This window comes from Pestalotiopsis fici, assembly GCF_000516985.1.
Source record: "Pestalotiopsis fici W106-1 unplaced genomic scaffold PFICI_Scf_3, whole genome shotgun sequence".
Lineage (NCBI taxonomy): Eukaryota > Fungi > Ascomycota > Sordariomycetes > Amphisphaeriales > Sporocadaceae > Pestalotiopsis > Pestalotiopsis fici.
Window position 1 is genome coordinate 3,433,160 of NW_006917093.1, and position 22,444 is coordinate 3,455,603.

At 50.6% G+C, this 22,444-nt stretch overlaps 5 protein-coding genes across 5 annotated transcripts; 2 read left to right on the forward strand and 3 right to left on the reverse strand.

The window, feature by feature from the left end:
- Positions 1–1,960: 1,960 nt before the first annotated feature.
- PFICI_05180 (uncharacterized protein) lies at positions 1,961–3,042 on the reverse strand (the record flags this gene model as incomplete). The annotated part of the gene is made up of 3 exons (XM_007833761.1): positions 1,961–2,348; positions 2,421–2,802; positions 2,889–3,042. The coding sequence occupies 3 exons, from the start codon at positions 3,040–3,042 to the stop codon at positions 1,961–1,963; spliced, it is 924 nt and encodes a 307-aa protein (XP_007831952.1).
- Positions 3,043–5,510: 2,468 nt separating this feature from the next.
- Positions 5,511–6,925, forward strand: PFICI_05181 (uncharacterized protein; the record flags this gene model as incomplete). The annotated part of the gene is made up of 2 exons (XM_007833762.1): positions 5,511–6,785; positions 6,839–6,925. 2 exons carry the CDS (start codon positions 5,511–5,513, stop codon positions 6,923–6,925), a joined length of 1,362 nt encoding a protein of 453 aa, XP_007831953.1.
- Positions 6,926–11,630: 4,705 nt separating this feature from the next.
- PFICI_05182 (uncharacterized protein) lies at positions 11,631–14,500 on the reverse strand (the record flags this gene model as incomplete). Its single annotated transcript, XM_007833763.1, has 2 exons — positions 11,631–12,044; positions 12,110–14,500. The coding sequence occupies 2 exons, from the start codon at positions 14,498–14,500 to the stop codon at positions 11,631–11,633; spliced, it is 2,805 nt and encodes a 934-aa protein (XP_007831954.1).
- Positions 14,501–15,206: 706 nt separating this feature from the next.
- On the forward strand, positions 15,207–16,178 carry PFICI_05183 (proteasome subunit alpha type-5; the record flags this gene model as incomplete). The annotated part of the gene is made up of 4 exons (XM_007833764.1): positions 15,207–15,231; positions 15,319–15,331; positions 15,406–15,931; positions 16,005–16,178. 4 exons carry the CDS (start codon positions 15,207–15,209, stop codon positions 16,176–16,178), a joined length of 738 nt encoding a protein of 245 aa, XP_007831955.1.
- Positions 16,179–16,771: 593 nt separating this feature from the next.
- On the reverse strand, positions 16,772–20,156 carry PFICI_05184 (uncharacterized protein; the record flags this gene model as incomplete). Its single annotated transcript, XM_007833765.1, has 7 exons — positions 16,772–17,143; positions 17,285–17,933; positions 17,994–18,056; positions 18,117–18,822; positions 18,883–19,252; positions 19,304–19,926; positions 20,006–20,156. 7 exons carry the CDS (start codon positions 20,154–20,156, stop codon positions 16,772–16,774), a joined length of 2,934 nt encoding a protein of 977 aa, XP_007831956.1.
- Positions 20,157–22,444: the final 2,288 nt, after the last annotated feature.

A 22,444-nucleotide genomic window follows, 5' to 3' on the forward strand; every position in this document is an offset into this window, starting at 1 on the left:
ATGGGCTTGTTAGGCTGACAAGTCGATAGCTGAATCATTCGTGTTGGTTGCACTCAGCGGCGCGCGCAATCTTTGGGTCCTGTGGGCGTGTGCGCAGAGATTTAGCGTGGTGTTGATTTAAGAGCCTTTCATCCCCCCATTACTTTGGGGCTTCTGGTAAGGCTTTGACTTCAAGTTGGCCGTTGGCTTTAGCAGATATAGAGACACTCGGAATGAAATAAGTAGAACAAATCCAAGAAAACAAACTATATTGATGTATGGAGAAGAAGAGATTTCCTGACTGGGCCAACGAAGCTGTAATTTGTACCTGCACTGAGTGCTGATCGCCCCTTCCATCAGATACTGATACAAAATGAACACCCCAGATATTCTTGTAGCTGACAAGTCACCTTGAGCTATTTCTTGAAAACTTGGTTGGATTTTTAGGCAATCGCAAGCTGTGAGGATATTAAATATATGCTGTCATATTACTTCTGCGTCTTTTGAACTGATGAAAATGAAAAGCTCAAAGTCTCTTGCTAAATGCACACGAGGCGTGCATATTCTCCTCTTATGGCTCAATCTACTTCGTGTTTTGGTCTGTATGACCAGAGGCTGCGCTAATATCAAGCTTGCCAATCCGGCTGTTATCAAATGATCCGTCCGGTTCGACTATCACACAGGCGTCTTACTAGAACTAAAGGTCAATTTCATTCTGACGTTATGCTCGAAACGTCACTGATGGATGAATAACTCTCTAGAACGTGACAGATCCATCTTGTGCTTTGCCTACGGAAGTGTTATATATCACCACTTCACCGGCAGGCACCAAGAAAAGGTCGTATTGTGGAGACTGAATGACTGACTGCCTGCTTGCTATTCTTCCAATGGCATTCAAGAAGTCTTCAAGGTAGCTCTACATCTGTTGTGCGACAGCTCAATGCAGTGAGGTATTCTGTAATGGGTATCGTAAATCCGTGTCTGTGATAAATTTTTGCTACTGAGGTCCTCTGTAGGGGTCTTGGATGTCATTCTCATCATGGTATCATGTATACAAACTAGATACTAGAAATTTTGTAGGCTAAAATATTGCTTGCGCGAAATTTTGGGCTGCATATTTTGTCGACCTTGAGAATTGATTACCAGTTGTCAATTTGACAGCGAGGTTTGTTTCCTGGCCCACTGTTGGCAATCACTGTATTGGCTAATCTAACATGCAGTAAGGGTTGTCAAACAAGTATTCCACGACATTACAAAACGAATAATCTGTGGCGGAGGAGATATCAATTGGAAACTGGAAGAATGACACTCGCGATATATAATTCCTCACGGCCTCTAGCATGTCCTACTATATAACTAAAATGTAACCTTGGAGAATGCCATACTTCGATGCGACCCCTCTCGGAGCAAAACATTGAGTTTGCTATCATATGACTGGTAGATTGACTGGCACAAGTTCGTCTTTGCTGACATACATAGAGTTGCACTGAACTGTCAGCTGTCAAATCCCATTCCTCCAATGGCACGATTGCCGCGTCAATACCCAAACAACATTTCAACAATGTCAAACACAAACACCAGAATCGTCCTAACATTATGGACCTGCGAGACTGATCTCGTTTCCAGAACAATATGCAAGTGACTACCGCCACATCAGTATGCAGTCTTGATAGAATCCGGCAAGCCATTCATCGAGGGACACGTCTTGGCGGATTTCCTGACCTCAGCCTTCTCTATTGAAAACCCAGGCCTACACGCGTGTGTCTAGTCTCACGTCGAGTGAAGAAGGGGGGGGGGGGGGGGTTGTTGAATTTGCAATCACTTTGACGGGATTTGAGAGAACACCTATGCGTAGACCAGCGAAGAAAAGGAAACCAAAAACATATATAATCGTATCATTATCCGGCATATATCGTTTCTTGTAAGCGAGTATACATCATTTACTCACCAGATTTCCAATTACAAAAGTTTCATTGGCTTGTTATTCAGCATTGGCCTTTGGAATTTCGCCATGAACAGGGTTGGCCTCAGATGCAGTCGTCTCGGCCCCTAGCCTTTCTTGTCCATCGACAATGGCTTTATCTGCCTCTCTAGCAGCATCTAGAGCCTCATCATCAGTAGTACCAGCAGCTGCCAAGATGGCATTCGCCTCAGCCTGGTGAGCCATGACTGGACAGCCGGCAGCAGCGGCAGCGGCCGCCATCTCCTTTTTCACGACACCTTCCGGTGCAACCTGCCGAAACATCTCGACCGGGTCGAACCAAGTCTCGAGCTTGGTGATTTGGAACTTGGGGCTCAAGTGCGCCACGGTGACGCCCTGGATATCAATAGGTCCGCCATGAGCTTTGGCTGTGACCTTTTCTCCGTCGCTGTCAACGAATCACATCAGCAAACGTGGCCGGTCATTACTTTGGCTGTAACACGACATCTTGAAGGCTTACTGGTTCCAGCCGACATAGTCCTCCTTCATGACTCCCCAGTGTCTCCATCGGAACGCCACAACGGGTGGTCCGCTGTAGACCTCGAGGACCTCCCAGGCAAACGTGGGCATCATTCGTTTGAACGTCTTGTGGCTCGAAGCAAAGTCCGAGTGACGGGGACTGTAGTACTCGTTGGGCGCGATGACAGCGTTGTACGTCCCAATTTTGACCATGGACTCGGCCGACTGCGCAGGCCCGCCGTTGATGGCAAACGTGTACGTCTCGGGATCCACGGTCCTCCAGTCAGAGACGGCAGTCTTGAAGGAGGCTTCGATCTCCCAGTTCTTGACTAGATTCTGGACGAGATCCTCAAGAGACCCGGGTGCATGAGACTGTTGTTTCGCTGTAAAATACGACATTAGCACAACATATATCATAGATCATCTTTGTAACAGTGTCTTTGATAACATTAGGTAGGCTTCAACTTACTCTCGGTAAATACTTTCCGGGTGTTGGTATAATCCGGAGGCTTGCCGAAGCGCCATGCTGCTTGGGAATCTCCAAGGACAGCATTCTGATCCGTCATGTAGTCGGGTAGAACAGGTGCCTCGGAAGGCGGCGGTGGCGCTTCTGCTGATGCCATCTTTACCAATAAAGGAAACCTTACTTTGCAACTTGTGTCTTCCTTTCAGAACGTGAAGAGTTCAGTGCCCAAAGAGAGGAGAGAGGTAGATGAGTTCAACGGGATGTTGGGGCCAATAAATAATTCAAGCGCGCTTCCCTCTCAGGGCTCAGGGGCAGGTATAGTGTCAAGGGTTTTAAAAAAGCAATATCGCATGTAGTGATCATGACACTCGTTCTTGTCCTGCCTTTGTCCTACCTATCAGGGCGGTATCTGTCAGCCGGATAAATCAACCTCTACCATTCTAGAGCTATTCCCACCACTGGTGGCAGATACAAAGGTAGTGGGGTGGTATTTTGTCAAAGCTTACATGCAGATGTTGCTGGCAAAAGTCATATCATGGCAAACCACCAGGTTGATATCATATCATGGTGTAGAATGCCCATTGGAGAAGCATGGGAAAATACCAACCAGCCGGTCTAGCTGTCGTGGACTCTGTCAAGCCAGAAACACGGCATCTTTGCAAAATCTCAGTGGCACTGGCTGGGTCGGCACTTAGGGGGGCGTGCGACTCTTGTTGCTGGGAGCCTGAGACATGACAATAAGGTACCACCACGGCACGATGTCGATAGAGTTCAAAGCAAGGGTCCGGGAGTTGTGGGCGAATTCCCACACACTTGGTGATTGGATCCCGTTTCCCATTACTTGACACAGAGGTGCGGCCTAGATGCGGCTTTTGGTGGTAGATTTGACTCCTCATTGTGATGCGTGGTTTTCCCCCCTCATGTATCTACCTACATAACTCGTACGGGATCTGATCTAGGTATGAGGCAGCCGATGGTTGTGGTGGACGAGTCGCACAGATCCCGCGAGCGAAATTTTACTTTATCTGGTCGCACAACCACGTGTGCAGCACCCACGAGGATCACCAAAGTATATCTCATTGCTTTCTCGCATCTAGCAGCTCAGTCCGGGCCGTCCGAGGACGATGGGCATGGAGCGAGTAAAGAATGATTGGATCTGGCAGGCTGGGCAGGGAAGAGGCATTCAAGGGCATTCTTTCCTTTGAGAGTACTTTTGGGTATCTATTGGTCCAAGGAGTAGATTAAGCTTTCAGACCATTAACACGAGGCTTGAGACATGCGGGTGGTCTTTCAGCCTCCCCCAAGATGGCCCAATGGGAGGGCACTGAGCGGCAGGAGCGGGTCGTGAAGTTTGTTTTCTTCTTCAACATGATGGATCATTGACGGTGGGTACAGTTCGTTAGCCATCATCGTGGCGTCAGTTTCCCGCGCGACTCAATATATTTCTCGCGTGGTAGAAGGTTGAGAGGCGTTGTCGATTTGAGCTGGCAGTTGGCAATGATGTGCATGTTGGGGTGAGCAAGCGTCCCACCCGTAGGCCTGGAGTAATATAGTCTGCGTGGTCATATAGTGCTTGTATGCAAGTCGGTATAGTATTACGAAAATCAACCACTAAATATCAAACTGGTATGATGCGAGCGATGTGTCGTATCTTGTGAGATTGGGTAGGGAAAATTCTTTCATCTCAACAAAAATTGTTTTTTTTTCTTCTTCTTTCCCCGTGCTGTGGTGTTTTCCCCCTTTCTCTCTACCCAAACCTTTGAAGAGAGTCATCAGTCATTCTGATGCTCCGATCGGACGGTCGATAATGTACTCATAGATTTTGTTCGACAGGATGGCGGAGAAGAAAAAGATAAGAAAAAGCTGCCCAGGCTGCTGGGGGTTGGTTGATCGACTCATCGCACACACGGAGTCCTAACCTATCCGTACCAACTAACCCACGTACCTAGCAGTGGTGTCCGTAACAGCAAAACGGTAAACGGGATCAGAAAACCGGCCTTTGACCTTCACACTTTGCTTACCCCATTCTATCTACGAATGATGTGACGTGAATTTCCACCTAGAGCGATCACGTCATTTTTCTAGTCCCAATATCGCCCTTCTGACGGTTTTATGTGGGTACTTGGTCTTGCGGGCGAGAATGGCTGCGGCGCGCAAGTAACGGCTTAACAGGCACCGGCTACCCCAGGTTTGCACGGCACAGCGGATATCGGAGAAGGTGGGAAGCTGCCAGGGACCGTACCTATCGCTGCTTGCTAGATCCAAAAGCTCGCATGATTGCCTTAGAATTTATGATTTCTATTGAAACATTTTCTCCCTCGTCCCAATCCTCCCTCCCAATCACATATTTCAAAAATACGAAAAAGCCAATTCTCCTGTACGGGCTATAACCGGGCGCTGCTTGTATCACTCTACAACCTCCAATTGACGGCCACCTTTTTAACCGGTCTCATTACTATCATCAGCCTGTAATAGTAGTAGTCCGAACTCGGCAACCGGCCGTCTGTCACCGAACCCCACGAAACTGTGCTGGCCGCAGTGGCTGACAAGCAAGTCCCATCACATTCGGAAGCTTATTGTATTCACCACGCACATTACCACGAGTCGCAGTAACGACTAGCAAACATGTCCGACACACCATCAAACAACAACGGCGGCTCCTCGTCCTCCAGCAACGACGGCACAAAGCCTGTCAACAAGGCAGTTGCCAAGGTCGATCTAGACGGCCACAACCTGCCTCCGTCGCCCGCTCCTTCGAGCCCTTCCGCCGGCCGCCGACGATACGCCCTTGCCACAGAGTTGGTCTATACCGAGACCAAAGACCAGTATGGCGCCTCGAGCATCCCCATCTACCAGTCCGCCACTTTCAAGCAGACATCTGCTGGCGGTGGCGAGGAGTATGACTACACACGATCTGGCAACCCCACGCGCACACACCTCGAGCGACATATGGCCAAGATCATGAATGCTACACGGGCTCTGGCAGTCGGCTCGGGAATGGGCGCTCTTGATGTCATTACCCGACTGTTGCGACCAGGAGACGAAGTCATCACTGGAGATGACTTGTATGGAGGCACCAACCGTCTGCTGACGTACCTTGCCACCAACCAAGGCATTGTTGTTCACCACGTCGATACGACCACCGTCAAGAAGGTCGAGGATGTGATTTCCGACAAGACAGCCATGGTCCTTCTCGAGACACCGACCAACCCTCTGATCAAGATTGTCGATATTACTTCCATTGCAAAGGCCGTACACGAAGCCAACCCCAAGGCTCTTGTGATTGTGGACAACACCATGCTCTCGCCCATGCTTTGCAACCCCCTGGAGCTTGGAGCAGACATTGTTTACGAGTCGGGCACCAAGTATCTGTCTGGTCATCACGATATCATGGCTGGTATTATTGCTTGCAATGACCCGGCCCTGGGCGACAAAATGTACTTTACTATCAACTCGACTGGCTGTGGTCTCTCTCCCAATGACTCATTCCTTTTGATGAGGGGAGTCAAGACGCTCGCAATCCGTATGGAGAAGCAGCAAGCCAATGCACAGGCAATTGCAGAGTTCCTCGAGTCGCACGGCTTCAAGGTGCGGTATCCTGGCCTCAAGTCTCACCCACAGTATGATCTCCATTGGTCTCTGGCACGCGGAGCTGGCGCTGTCCTCTCCTTTGAGACTGGTGATATCAAACTCTCGGAAAGGATTGTCGAGGCCGCCAAGATCTTTGGAATCAGTGTCAGCTTCGGCTGTGTCAACAGTCTGATCAGCATGCCCTGCAGAATGAGCCATGCAAGCATTGATCCCAAGACAAGAGCCGAGAGACAAATGCCCGAGGACATTATCAGACTTTGCGTTGGAATTGAGGACGTGAACGATCTCATTGACGACCTGTCGCGCTCGGTACGTAACCACATCCAATCTGCCCCATGGCGTTTTACTAACACGCAACGCAGCTCGTGCAAGCCGGAGCCGTCACAATCACACTCGACGGATTTCAAGCTACTGAAGCCGTCCAGACTGGAGGAGCACCGGCATCTTGAAGCCCATGTCCTGTCTGCAAAGACTCGCATACATGTCAAACCTATGCAATGCACGCAAGCCGCACCGTTAGAAGTGGACCTTGATGGCAGCATTGAATTGCACAGCGTCAAGGAGAGCATGATGGAAAATCAATATATTGAGAAAGCCCAAGACGCATAAAAGTCAATGTGCCTAACACCTCCCTGCAGACTGCCACTGATAGCAGTCGGCAGCCAAACTAATTACAGTGGAAAATACAAGACAACTCTGCCGCGAGACTCTCCGTGACCACTAGCAGACGTACTTAGTTCCTGCGCAGCGTCAGTCTCATGATTCTGGAAAGAAAAACTACGTTGCGTCTCCTTACCTCATGGCAGCCTGTGCCAGTCGCTCACTTATGGAGACATCCGTTGATCTGCTATTCATCCAATTGTCCAGCATTGGCGACCTTTGCGGTGACGATTGCGCCGCAGTCACGGAGTTTGTCGAGGCAGGTGGCGAGGTAACCTGCAGACCGCCGCTGTGCACTCCATCTTGCAGGCTGACATGGGCAGGCTTAGATGATGACCCGTGTGTCGTGTTAGAGTTGCTGTGAACACTATGCGGCATGGTGAACAAGTGGATGGATATCGATCTAGAGGAATAAAAAGGGTACCAGAGTTTTCAATAAAAGCGAAAAGACCAACGACTATGCTTTGAATTTTTATTTTTGCAAGGCGCGGGGTGAAAAAATCTGGGAGCGTGCTGCCATCAGAGAAACAAATATCGTCGCAATGCATCCTTTTGTACTTTGGGATGGGAACACCCACGACACACGGATTGCTTATTATCGTCACCGGTGTTATCCAACATGCGCCTTCGACCCGACCATGAGGTATTGCAACGTGTACAGCGATCCGAGAGAGGACGGCAGAATATACGGCATCGTCGGATTGGCCTCTTGGAGCAAGGGCCTTAGCTTTCTGCAAGCCGAGCGAGCCAGCAGCGTCTATTGTCACGATGGTCGGCAGCCAGGGGCGGTACGACGTCGCCAGCTCGGAGACGATCGAGGAGGAGAATGCCCACCCCAAACCTCCAAACCCCCAAAAGAATGTCGGCCCAAAAACTCCCTTGCGGTCTTCTGTGCTGTACAGAGCCGTGTTACCACGTGCTTGTCGATCTGTTTGCCCCCAAAGAGTCGCCATGATGGCCAGCATTACACTGGACTGTACGAGCGAGGATATTGCCCAGGGGCACGCCAATATCTGGTTGACCAATGTAAGTATTGGTTTGGGTGAGACAAGAAAAACCTGCCGGAGATGGGGGAAATAGTCGACCAAGATCGTGAGTACTAACCGCGCCGCTCATTTTTGGTGTATTGACAACTAACTCCCTCTGTGGTTGGTCAGTTGGGGCAGTCGGACCATGTAGGCATGTCAGCCCTCGACTCTATGACCCCAGACTCGTTTGTGCGCTCGATCGTCGGCACGGTCAAGCAACCTTGCATAAACACCGCCAGAGAACAGAAGGAAAGAAAAGAAATCCGCCAAAGATACCGCATTTCCCTTTGAACAGCTACTACATTCGCCATGTGTTTCCGTTTAATTTGCGGCGCATCGACCGGTGAAGATGAAAGAAGAGGACGACACAGCACATCTTTTAAAGCAAGGACTATTCTCCATCAACCGTGGTGTGTGAAGCTCGGGCGGCATGTTCTCGAAGACAATCAATGAATGCTACCCCAGGAATCCGGGGTCAAGAGTGTTGTCGCACAAGCTTGATAGCACTGATAACAGCGCTAGAAGATGAATTTTTGTTTTTTCGCATCTTTCCCCTACGCCATTCTCTTCTCTGTCTGCCTGGAGCTGCACAGTTCCGTCCGCTTTCATCTCGTCTATTTCCCATTTATTTTCATGTCTGTTCCCACTCAGGCATCTGGTCATCAGCGTAAAAGCAGAAAACCGTCTTGACGGCAAGACAGATTGGCTACAACAAGCGAATGACACAAGATACCGACCGCATATCCCGGCAAACCATTGGATGGCCTTATCTCGTAGGTCGAGTTCTGTCAACTTCACAAATGCCCCGATGCTGCTCGCCTCATTCCTTGTTGGTTGCCATTGGTCTAGCAATCTATCTCATCTGATTCGACCTAACGATTTCCACACAGCTAAAGAAAAGACCTGGCCTTGGCGGATATGCATGAAGCCCAATGGCGGAAGCGGTGAGGAATTAGTCCTGATCGTCGGGCGACGAGAAGCAAGTCTCCTCGCATGTCGTCCAGCACACCGAGGGCAATTCTAAACATCATGTCAAGAAGCAAACACCTCTGCTGCTGCCAAAGAAAGAGCGAAGAGCGAGAGGCGAGATGGGCAGTGGCTCAAACCCTCTTCCCCCCACGCTGCCGTCCGCTTTGGCGCGAGCGACTTTTGTCCTTGCTCATGCCGCTAGCCATGGAGCATGTCACTCCATCATCACATCAGCAACCCTCGAGCCAACACGCAAAAGAAATATGACATATCGGATTTTTTGAGTCATTTATGCTCCATAACCGTACTGGCCAAAAGGGGGGTCGCTGAAGGGCTCTTGCAGAACGACCGGTAGACGTTATTTTTGAGCATGGAATTGACAGGTCTGTCGCCGCGAATGTGAGAGCTGGTATCGCCTCAGCCTGGCGGACTATAGAGGGCTATGGTGATTTAAGAAGATCACGAACCGTACTCTCTCGAAGCCCGGTCTCCCACCACCTTCAATCGAAAGCAATCGTGGCCTCGCACAAGTCGAACCTCATGGTCCCAACCGTTGCGGTGGTGCTCAGCAGCTTGGACATGATGATTATGGCAACTAAGCAATGCTGTCAACTTCTCAGCCTTATGCACAAGTACAACAGTTGATCTTGTCATCATGTCGTCAAAGTTTACATCTTGACTTTTGGAACTGCCAGGGTACTTTTCATCCAGGATGAGGATCAGGTAATACCTTGACCCCTCAAAACTTCTCTCTATGGCTGATCAGCAAATGGCCATGCAAGTGTCCGTTGCGCACGATTCAAAGCAAACCCGACGCAACGTTGTCATAAATGCCACTGCTGTCTTATCGATGGCAGGCTCAACACTACGCGAGATTCAGACAACGGGTCCACAGAAAGCAGAAACATAAACCAAAAGGGAGACTTCTCTCGTGGGATTCACAGATCCTGCACTTTCCCGGTCTCTTGTAACGGTCCGTCCGACTAGTATCTCTTGGGTTAATGATGCTTAATGCTTGTGACCCCAAGTCGAATCCATCGTTACCTTGCCCAGAAGGATCAGTCTTTCGGTGAAGGCGTGCCCAGCAAGGTCTGCGGGTTTCCGCTTCACTAAGCAAAGTCTTTTCTTTTTGGTTAGCCACGGATACCCCTTTGTTACCGAACTTGCACAAACAAATGGCTATCACCGGTCGACTCGAGATGATCGATTTACGCGTATTCTTTCCTCAGATTTGATTTCCTGCTCTGAGGGAAAAAGACGATGAGGCTCCTTGACCAAGACGGTTTCCGAAAATAGCCCGAGTTCCCGCATCAGTAAATCGACTGGAGAAGGAAGACTTCTCCGCAAAAAGGAGATCGCCATGGGATTCGTACTCGCTTGGACCATGTGGTGCCCGACAACGTGGCAAACAAGCCCGGTACATTTCGCCATGCGATCGAGGACTACGTTGTTTTTGCTACGCCTACCCTGATTTGTCAAAATGGCCGGGCCGACCTATGTCCAAGGCTAGGGAATCCCGTGGCCAGTACTTGCGGCTCGAGAGTCGCAAGGAAGTGGCAGATATCGGGAGGGGCTTCTTTTGGAGGGAGACATGCTCCTGCTCGAAGATCCCCCGGTCCGGGTCAGAGGCTACTGGCATTGGGTTTCAAACATGCTTGATTTCTTATCACTTACCCATGTTCGGTTGGATGATCTGTGTCTGTTGCGAGTGGCGCGTCAATACAGCGGGATAGGGTTGGTACATTTCCTGTCACTGGCTGGCTAGAATACGACGTCAGTCCACTTCTGATGACCACGTCCAGCTAGGGCCTTGTAAACGTAGTGAGTGAACAGATATGGTCAGTTATGGTGAAGCCGGTCAGAGAAGCAAGACGTATCAGTGTAACCTCGATATTGTGAGGACCAAGCTTGACTCTTGATGCGTTGGACTCAGGAAAATTCCAACTATTGCATGCAGCAACGATGTGCCAAAGTCTCAAAAGCATGCGTTGCCTTGCAAGTGAGGGACAGCGCCTACGGATAACTGATTTCAGGAGAATTCAATACATTCAATCAATCAATTTCAAATATGGCAATGATAAACTCCTCTGGCCTTGAACCTCAAGCCTGAATTCGTGCCACCCAAGTGCCCACAACCTGAAATTTTTGAGAAGTCTTGCAATGGCCAAGTTACGAAATTATGGAAGTTTTCACTGGTATGCTCAAAGAGACAGTACAAACACTACATAGTTCTTTATAAAGTGATAAGGCCGAACGATAATATGCAGATGCCTTGGGGCTTCATGGAGTCAACCATTGGCATTCTTTTTTTGAATCTGATTGGAAATATTGTATTTCTAGCAGAGCTAGACTTGAAATCATGGTATCTTCGCAGCCCGGGGAGCCATTCCCGCCCTTTCCGGCCTGAACGCCTTTTCAACAATGTCTAGCCAATGTCTCGTCTCAGTCACCATGTTGATGACCTGGCTTTGATTTGATCCGCGCCCAGCGATCTGGCTCAGGCCACAAGGTCCTCCTCGTGCCTCAACCCATAATACTCAGTGCCCTGGTTTGCCGTCGCCAATCTGGCGCACAAGCTCAGGAGAACCACGGTTTCCGTGGCGGCATAATGGTTCAACGCGTCAAGTAATATCTGCAGGTGTCTACTAAAGTTGACTTCCCATTTCTTGATGATCTCAAAGAGATTGTTGATCCTGGCGTCCTCGTCGTGTAGCGTACTATTGGCTATGCTGTCATTATGACTGGATGACTTCTGCGATTTGACTTGTTGGAATCGCTTCCACTGCTCTTCGCTCATATTCGGCGGTCTAGTAGTGCCTGATAGATCTGGGTCTGCCTTTTCAAGTTCCCGGGCAAGCCAGTTGGTGTACGTGGCGAAGACGGTACAGGTTTGCATAAGTTTGGAGTGAATCTGTGACAACAGTCAGCATATATCTGGAAAAAAAAAAAAAAGCCATGGCACATGGCGGTTCATACTCTGATGAGCTTGCCATTAGTAAGCATGCATCCCTTGAGGCAAGTATTCAGAAAGTCAATGTGGTCCTGCATCAACTCGTCCACCGTGCGATCAGGCTGGCCAGAGCCATCGAGACTGCCATCCTTGGCTTTCAGTCTCGACATGAGGGATTGCCAGTTGGGCTCAATCACCTCGAGTGTGCAAAAATAGAGCAATTGTTGTACAAAGACAATCATGCGTGCTCGCAGGGTCCAGACACGACGTTTCCATATCTCCAGATTTCTCGATGAGGACTTGTGACACCAAGCAATGCCGCTATTATGGCTCTGCCATGTGACAGAGAGTTGAGACTCCAGATGACGCAGTGAAAGAAGGTATCTGAAAAGTGCCTGGTATCGCCATATCGTCTGCCGGCTAATGACCAGAGATATCGGGAACGGTACAGTATAATTGAGTTGAAGAGCAGTGAAGCCGTTGGCGTTCTTGTCGTTCTCAACAGGCTGGTTACTCAAGGGCTGAAGGGCCTCGCCTTGTTCCATTCCGGTGATGTTAACGACCCTCTGCAACATTTTGATTAGGCTGACCTCATTCATTTCTATGTATACATCTTCTTTGAATGCGTCCATCGACACAATGGTACCCGGTTGGCGCAGGACAATGTCGAGGAGGGACTGTAGTTTGACCGTATTGACCGACTTTACGGGTTTTCGCAACTCGGATGCTCCTAGTTCTAGGAAGTAGGTAAAGTAATCTGATGGGTCGAGGAAGAAATAGTGCTTTAGAGACCGTAAACGGTCTGGGAGGGAGTGCGTTGTAAGCAGAAGCTTCATGAGTGATTCGTTTGCATAGGCATAGGCGTTGTTGACATTATCCAGGAATCGGGGGTCGTCAAAGGTGAGCGGAAGGTCTTGAGCGACTTTACTAACGTCCACTCCACCACACTCGCGCACCACATTGAGATACTTGCCGGCAAGAAGTACCTTGTCCTTGACGTCCAGGAGTTGTGGGGGAATGTCATGCTCCCGGAGTGTATACCTACGCTCCCAGTAGTCATCGGTGTAATCCTTGTCTAGAATTTCGCGTTTGATGCTCTTTTGCTCCTTGATGAGAAACTCGGAGTGTGGATCGTTGATACCACCTCGATGGAGCCACTCGTTCAACATAGCCATGTATGGCCGGGTGGCATCGCGCAGCAAGGAAGTGAGCAACGATCTGGCTGCCGGATCACCAGACATGGTCTCCAATCGTTTCGTAACCAAGCCAATCACGACGCCTCCTTTGCACACCTTCTTTCCGGTCATTCCTGGGACAATGTCGCCACCCTTTCGAAGATTCTCCAGGATCTGTCCTATATCATCTGGATCAGACTCTTCTTCGCTCTCTTCGTCCAACAAGGCATTGCGCTTCAAGAATTCATGGGCCAACGAGTAGAGTTGTGACATGATTTGACTCGTTGGTAGTGTGTGGATATTGAGTACATGCAATGTAAAAGTGTCATTGGTGAGAAATTGTGTTTCGAGCTGCGCAACCATGACAAGGTATTCTTGCAGGAGCTTCCGTATCGCTGCACAGAGAGCATGATTGACTGCACCAAACTCCTCTCGGCTTTGAACGTCCACGAAATACTCCAAAGCCGAGTACTGTGAGGCCATTTTCAACATGCCCTGGGTCAGATCTTCCAGACTTGGATCCAGGCCGGGCAATATCTTGTAAGACGGTCCAGTGAGCTGGTCTCGTTCCTCGTTCGGCTTGTAGGCATAGGAGAAACGTATGTACTGCCCTTCGTAGCCCATGAAGACAAACAGCAGATCCTCGATGATGGCGGCCTCCTGAGCCTCCAAGGACATTTCGTGAAGAGGTTGCGGTTGCAAGGCGGCGGGCATATCCGAAGCCAAGGGTGGATTCAATATACGGTTTGCTAGGGGCGCCGATGTGTGTGGCGCCAACGAAGCAACGGGATCCCATGGTTTTGAGGGAGACTCAAACGAGGCCTCTTTCTGCTTGCCCTCGGCCGTCCGGGGCCGGACAGACTCTTTCGGCCTCCATTTGTCTTGGGGCCCGCTATCCTTTGCAACACGCCGCTCGGGGCTCTTTGTGCGTGCTATCAGCTTCTCCCTGGTCGTCACCGTCACCTTTTCAGTTCTACGCTCGTCGGTTGTAGTGGCAGCCCTGCTCCGCGACCGCGAGGTTCCTGAAGCACTTCGCTTGTGCGCCGTTTGCGCCGTACTCGTGGCATTACTACTGTATCCGGACTGAGGCGAGTCGATGCTTCGTGAGCCGTGGAATTCCCCCTTGTTGTTGAAGCTGTGCCCAGATGTCATGCGGGGCTTGGAACCGGCAGCAGCGTCCGTAGCATTATCGGCGGTCCCATTGGTGCGTCTCTCTGTGTTGTTAAAGAGCCTGGACGACATGGCGATGGTGCGGCGACATTGGAAATGTGTCTAGCCGGGGCGAGATGAGCTGTCGTCGCGCCGGAAGCATAAGAGTTGGCCGAGTTGTTATTTTCTTGTTTTGTCGCTCTTTTTTTCTTCTTTGCCAGCAATTGGGCCGCAAACCAGTCGCAAATGCACCTGCATGTGAGGCGCGTCGAAGTGGGTGGGTGAGTCGCGTCTTGGTCTGAAGGGGGGTCGGCCCCCCCAAGATGGCGCTGAAAGCAATCAAAGTTTAGGTATCGTAGCTGCCCATGTCAATTCTCAAGCCCGCTAGAACTTCGGTGGTGTTAGCGCATGACGGCCCTGAGGCAGTCAAGACCTGTCCCAGCTCTGGATTACGTAGTAGTACTTGTTACTTACTTGGGTACCTAACCCGTAAGCTTGGCGGGCAATCAATGGTCCATGCTCCAATCAGTGCTCCAGGTGCCTGACAACGCCGCAACGAAGAGCTTCGTCAACGCTGCAGCAGCCTTGAGCTTGTGGTAGTAGTTGTACGTACCATCATAGGTAGCTCCCCCAAAACATCCAGCCTTCAGCCTTCCAGTCATTCAACTCTTGGGGACGAGAACAAACACAATCACAACCCAAACACACACACACGCTCACGTTTCTCAGCTTCTTTCTCAATCTTCATAACACAAAGTCAACTACTCGAGAGTTACATACTCTTCACAACACCGCAAAGATGTTTATGGCAAGATCGGAATATGGTACGTTGCCCGCCCGCCTCACTGGCAAGCTACAAGACAGTAGTAGTATGTTATGTGTATAGGTGGCTAACCACACAAGACAAACAGATCGGGGTATCAAGTACGTTCGCATGATTTCCGGACCACCTGGCCTCTGCCGTCCGAGATGATATATAACTGACCGAACCCTTGCAGCACCTTCTCCCCCGAAGGCCGTCTCTTCCAGGTCGAATACAGTCTCGAGGCCATCAAGCTGGGCTCGACAGCCATCGGCGTCGCCACGTCCGAGGGTGTCGTGCTGGGCGTTGAGAAGCGCGTGACGTCGACGCTGCTGGAGACGTCGTCGGTCGAAAAGATTGTCGAGATTGACCGCCACATTGGCTGCGCCATGTCGGGCCTGCAGGCCGACGCCCGCAGCATGGTTGAGCACGCCCGCGTCGAGTCCCAGTCCCACGCCTTCAACTTCAACGAGCCCCTGCGCGTCGAGAGCTGTACCCAGGCCATTTGCGACCTGGCCCTCCGCTTTGGCGAGAGTGCCGACGGCGAGGAGAGCATCATGAGTCGGCCCTTTGGTGTCGCCCTGCTCATTGCCGGCTACGACGAGGACGGTCCCCAGCTCTACCACGCCGAGCCCAGCGGTACCTTTTACCGGTACGACGCAAAGGCCATTGGCAGTGGAAGCGAGGGTGCCCAAGCAGAGTTGCAGAACGAGTACCACAAGGTGAGTAGCAGCCGACTATACTGCGCCGTGGCCCTTTTGTCCTGGAGCAGCATGACTAATCAAATAACCATAGTCCCTCACCATCACAGACGCCGAGACGCTGGTTCTCAAGACGTTGAAGCAAGTCATGGAGGAGAAGCTAGACTCGAAGAACGTCCAGCTGGCAAGCGTGACAAAGGAAAAGGGATTCAGAATATACACAGATGAGGAGATGGCCGCCGTGGTCGAGAGGCTTCCTGCAAACTGATCTACTGGAGGAGGTGCATTATCATTTTCATGCCCTTGGTGTACAGGCAAGCTGGCGGGTACACCGGACGATAGAGCCACGACATAAAAATGTAAAGACCTTTTGATGCCAACTTTTGCTGGTTCAGTAAGCACGAGCCTTCATGGCTAAGAAGTCGCCAACATGATGCTTGAGGAGGAGCGAAACCGTTACAGTAGGTGGGCTAGACGTCACACCGGGCTTCTCATGGTGGTTATCAATCATGAGTTGACTTTTGTTGTTCAATTTTCAATCAGCGCCAACTTGCATATTGGTTCTACACACAGGTGAATTAATTTCATGTTGGTTATATTAAATTGCAAAATGATAACACCCCGCTCAGCTCGTCCAGATCGTCTTGTTTTGAATGGACGCGCAGCTATACATGCTTTTGTATGCACAATAAATGCGCAAGTGACGAGGGGGAGGGGGCGGAAAAATTAAGAGCAAACTCCAGTTCAGACATCACGGGAAATCTTGCGCCCATCTGCCACGTTGCCAAAAATATCAACCACCAAACTGTCTGGCCCGAGTCCCTACTGAGATATCTTGTCAAGTTGTTTCCTATCAATGGTTTACTCGTCCTTCTCCGCACTATCCAAATCGAGTTTTTCGAGGTCTTCCTGGACGCCGAGGAGTCCCATGGCATAATTTGCCTTGTCCTCCTTGGCCACAACCCACGTCTTCTCGTCACCAATCTCCTGTATCCGCTTGACCAATCTGCGAGGGGAGTGGGCGCGTCTCTTCTCGCCAGGGTTCGTCAGGCCTGGCATTTGTGCCTCTATATCAAATGTGCGCGCCCATGGCGGGCCCCGACCATTGGCGGCTGCTCGCCACCATGCGTTCTCCAGACCATTGGAAATCTCGCGCCCAGACTCCCAGCCGGTGAGACGGGTGATATCGTTGAGGTAGCGGATCAGCCATACACGCTGCTCGGTAGATTGATACTGTCGTGGTACGTCAGCAGGGATGAACTTTCAATGCAAGACTTTTGGAAAGCTCGGGGATTTATCAATGAGAGACAAGAAGCATTCGATATGAAGCAAGGGTGGAAACTATCGGGACATGGGAGAAAAAAAGACACTTACCTGGATACCAGCAACAAACAAGCAGAATGCACTTTCGATGAATGCCGCACTCACGAGTGTACTAACCTCGCTCAAGGCACCTACGTTCTCTTCCAGACCATGAGCGATTTGGGCAATTTTCAAGGCATAGCCCATGGTCTGTTGTGCGCTCATCGGCCCAGCCATCATGGCGACCGGCGGCATCTGCGGATGGGACCTGTGCAGGATGATCATTCCCATGTAATAGTTCATCCAAATGCCCGCTATGCTATACGTGCGGTAGCGAAGGGCCGGGCCAAACGGCGACATGGACATTGGGTGCAAGTCCGGTTCTAGCGGTTCAAATTCGGGGCCAAGATGGTTGCGGAATGCCTCGAATGCCCCCTGGATGCCCGCCCAGTCCTGATGGGCACTGGCAGTAAGCTGGTCGAGGTCCTGTTCCTCCGGGTTGGACCCGGGAGAGTTTGGATCGTCCCGCGGGGGACTGAAGCCCATTGGATGTTGAACCTTTTCAGAGGCCGGCATCATGCCCGGAAAAGTGCCAGGAGGCGCACCCGTCGGGCCAAATGTGCCTCTAGCCTTGAAGAAGCGTCGTTTGCGACTGAGGTCACGAGACTGGTATTCCGTCAAACGGCCCATCACCAGTATCAGGTGATCGTAAGTTCCATAGCTATAAGTTTCATGTCAATAAGAGATCCATCAGACAAGGAGATACATATATATGCCTTACATGGCATCAGAACGGCCCATGGGGGCTCTCGGTGGACATTGAGTCCAAAGATCGTAGTTCATGCTGATTTTCTTGTCAGTAACCGGGTTCAAAAGATTTTTGCACGAGACTGCAGGTACTGACAATAATCTGGTTCCTCCCAAGACGCTCTGGTAGACATCCATCTTGCAGTACCACCAGTACAGGTCGCTCAGGGTTTCGTAATGATCAAGGTCTCTCTCTGTGAGCTTGCCAGGGCTTCTGGGGTATCTGCTGTGCTCTTCCGGCACAAAACCAAATGTATCTGCGTCCAGGTTTGACCCAGTAATGGCGTTGAGCAGCGGCACATCGATGAGGTCCCAGTCGTGATAGAGCGGATCCACCTCGCCCTGCAAAGGGTCCGGTTGTTGGTCAAAGACATGGTCAAAAACGCCAAAGGTGCTGAATGGGCCCACGTCATCTCCAAGCCGTGTCTGCTGTAGTCTGGACTCCATAGCTAGCACTTTCTTCTTACGGAGTCGCCGTTTGATGTCCATGACTTTTCTGCTCATGTCCGGAAATGGGATATCCTTGATGATCCAACGACCACCGAGAAGATGCTTGCACCACTTGCCGTGATCTGAGCTCCATACCTCGTAGAATGCTAGTATAAGGATGGCTGCTAGGTTGGCCGATTGAGTCTTTTTTGAAACGAGGCCCACGTTACGAGCGATACGTCGTAGTGATAGATGGTAATGCTTGAGTGAGGCAGTAGGAGGCACGAGCTTCAACTTGGCAATCTGAAGACTCCCAATGGCTAGTATGGCCTGGAGTAGCGCTGGGTGTGTCAAAGACAAGACAGGCAGTGTATCTAGGGGACAGGTTAGAACACGAAATGTTCTCGTCGAAAGCTAATTTTCTCAAGACTTACATGTCCATATGTGTTGCCGTGTCTTGACTGGAGAACCTTGAAGGTATGTAGTCCCATCGAAGGGATATCTCTCGTACATTGATATGGCGGGTCCAGTCACGTTGACGAAATGCCAGAAGACGGCAGCGATCTGCTTATCGTTCAGAGGAGAATTAGCTGGCGATGGCTCGTAAGTTGCCAGAACGTGTTCCGCATGAACTGCAAATGTTCTTGGTTGAAATCCGGAAGAGTCGTAGCGGTCGTTCAGTCTCTGAGACACGATCGAGTTGAGTTGGATCTGACGCGTTTGGACAATCATGTCCTCGTCATCGGAATCTTCCATGTCGGTCTCATATTCGTACTCTTCCGCCTCCTTGTCCGCCCAAACGTCCTCTACAGGTTCCTGTGACATGTGTCCATCATGGGCGAGGAAGTCGTGGACAGGTTCCAGTGGAGCACCCTGTGTCTGTGAGGGCGCGACATGTTGCGGATTTTGGATAATGAAACCATCATTAGTTGGCTGATATTGCTGCAAGAGGAAGTGTGGTTCTGCAGGCGGCAAGTTGGGGAATGGCGGCTGTATCGTCGCAGGAGGTGGTTGTTGTTGCTGCTGCTGCTGCTCTTGTCTCCATTGGACTGAGTGAAACGGACCACTTGTTTTTGGAGTGAAGAACTGATATCCCGAGCCTGTAGGTAGTTGTGATCCGTTGAGACCCGCAGCCGGATTCAACGGATTCAAGGGCAGCGGGGCGCCCGGAGGAAACTGACTTGGGTATGCTGAACTGAATTGTGGTATGATTCCTGGATAATATGCAGGAGATGGAGGTTTCGGAGCAATAATCTGCAGAGACTGAGACGAAGACTTTTGTTGCGCTGCTTGCTGCTCTCTTATAAGAGCTTCGGGGGATGGCTGAGGGTAGGCGAGAGGTCCAAACGAGCCAAAAGCGCCAAGAGGATCTTTGAATATCACACGCTGGTTATACCCCTCGCAGTGCCTCTTTGATTTTATGCAATTGGCACAGGTAGGCCTCGCCTCATCACACTTGATTCGCCGCTTTCGACAAGCTGATACATAAAGAAGGTTAGACGTCTAGTCGGAGTATAAGGAGTGACAGCACGATCATGAAAAAGTATTTCTACGTACTCAAACAGCCCGTCTTTGTTCTCTTCTTGGCTTTGGCTTTGGTCGCCGCTGGGTCGTCATTGGCCTTGTCGTTATTTGGTGGGTTGTCTTCCGGTGGATTGTTGGAGGACGATGGGCCTTGTGGTGGTGATGGGGAGTCTGAGGAGTCCATCCTTCAGATATACCGAGGGCAGCTTCGTGCTGCTGCTGCCGCCGCCGCCGCCTAGCCAAAGAATTCAGACCTCACCAATGTCGTCCCGTTCAGCCGCCCTGGCCAAAGGCTTATTGCAGTTTCGGGACTTGCCAAGCCCACGTACAAGCGCACCAGGAGGGTGGGCTCTGTTGAGATGGGGAAAACTTCAACAACCTCGCTTACTGTTGGCAAATTGCTGAGGTCAGTGTAGCCACGACGCTCCCCGAGGACGGTTCAGAGCAGTGGACTGACAGACAGCGGTGTTGCGCTGCGCGCCCAGGTAAGCGCAGCGAGGCGAGACAGTGAAATAATCTCCGTGGTCGTACTATTGTACAGCTCTGGAGAGACACGACTGTTGGGTAGAAGACCGAAAAGAACAGGCAGAGCAAGATATCTGCACCCACTTGCTAGTATATTGGGTTGTCCCCCGTGTCCTTTGAAACAAATGGGTGTTACTTGACTGTGCGGAACTCCCCTCCAGCTTTCCGCTATCCGACAAGACAAGAAAGGGTAGGCCTGAGCAAGACGGCGGCTTTGCTGGGTGGTAGTATTCAAGATGTCATGTACGGCAGATAGGCGGTAGTCAAGGTAGTAGGAATGTGTGTATCTTTAGATTTCATGCAGACCGAGGGCATGGAGGTCTGAAAGATACGGCCGGATGTCCCTGGCAATGGAGCCGGGGATACGAACCCATGAAGGATTAGTCTGCTGGGCAGTTCACGGTGGGGCTTACCCAAGTCGGCAATGCGCGTAGAATTATTGCCTGTCAGGTATTGTGCCTAGGTAAATAATATAGGCATGTGTGAGTGTGTGTATGTATGAATGTTAGGATTCCGGAACGCCGGGATCAGAGAGTGCTTCAAGTGGGGAGGGAGGGAGATGGACAAGAGACGATGCTCTTGTGTCGATGCCTTCAAGGTGTAGTAGGTAGGTAGGTAGGTAGGCAAGACCGACGACTATACTGTTAGGATTTTGGTGTGAACCAAGAACGTTGAACCTCGTGGCAATTGGCGACAGAGAGGTCAGTCTAGGCTCAGCTAGGGCTGTTTCTAATGTTTTTCTTTTCTTTAATGTTTAAAAAAGGCCGATGAATGCACTGATGGATGGGAACTGCGATCACAACGGGCGGGCAGCAAGAATCCGGCAAGAGGAATCCGGATCGCCGCCGAAGGAAGTTTGGACCATAAACGGCTTGTTACTTTAGTGGCCGCCATGGATACATCCAACCACTTGGATCTGGCTACGGCATCAGCAAGGCATAGATGAAGGGCATTCCAGAGGATTCGTCCGTCCCTGATGATGCTCTTCCAACCAAGCTGCGAATACTCATGTTGGAGAAGCCACAGGGGGTTAAGGTTTGTCAGCGGGCCCAGGGGTTCGGCATCAGTTTTCAGCTTGCAAGTCAATCAATAGTATGTAAAAAAGTGAGTCATGTATATATACATTATCCACCTACTGCCCATTCTCGGTAACTTGTACACTACCTTTATTTCTCTTGCACTCTTTTTCGGGCACATGCATTCCAGAGTCATCACATTCGTACTGAACACTAGACGGGTACATGAAAAGAAACACGTTTGGTCTAGCTAGTAGCCATCAATCCCTCCCCAATTCACAGGTCGGCCACACACTGCTTTTGACGACTTATCGTACTATATAGAGTTAAGCTATCTTGCCTAGGCAGTATTGGTGCGTGGTCTGGGCTACTAGTTTGAACCATGCACGCATGCATCGGAAGCCTCTACACTACAGTAGGTACGCCGGCTCTACAATTACCGGCGCTTGTTGGATTCCTGTGATCCAGTAGCATGGCATGGCGTATATGACCTCAAGTGTTTGTTCTTGTGCTTTTAGCTTGCACTCCTCGTAAATGCCTGCTTCCAGTAAGGGAAGGGGTAAGTAAAAGAGCGGTCGCATGATCTTTGAGCAGACATCCAAGTCAATTCAACCTCCTTGATTATCTCGTTGCACAAAGTGGATTGCTCGTTGCTTCAGATGGGGTACCTGTCCGACTGAATCTCGAACTCTTGTTGGCCACCGGCAAATGTGTCGCCAGCGTGCAGGACCCGGAACCCATAACGCAGGTGATGGATGTACTTGAGCCAGACTGAGCGCTGCAAATGGGCATTGTACATATACGGTAGCATCTGATGGACAATAAATGCGTGCATCAAAATAGTAGCTGCAAACTCTCCACCCCTGTGCATTCGAGCTGAGAAATTGCTGATTTGATGCCTCGAAGGATCCGGGGCCTAGTATATCCGTGG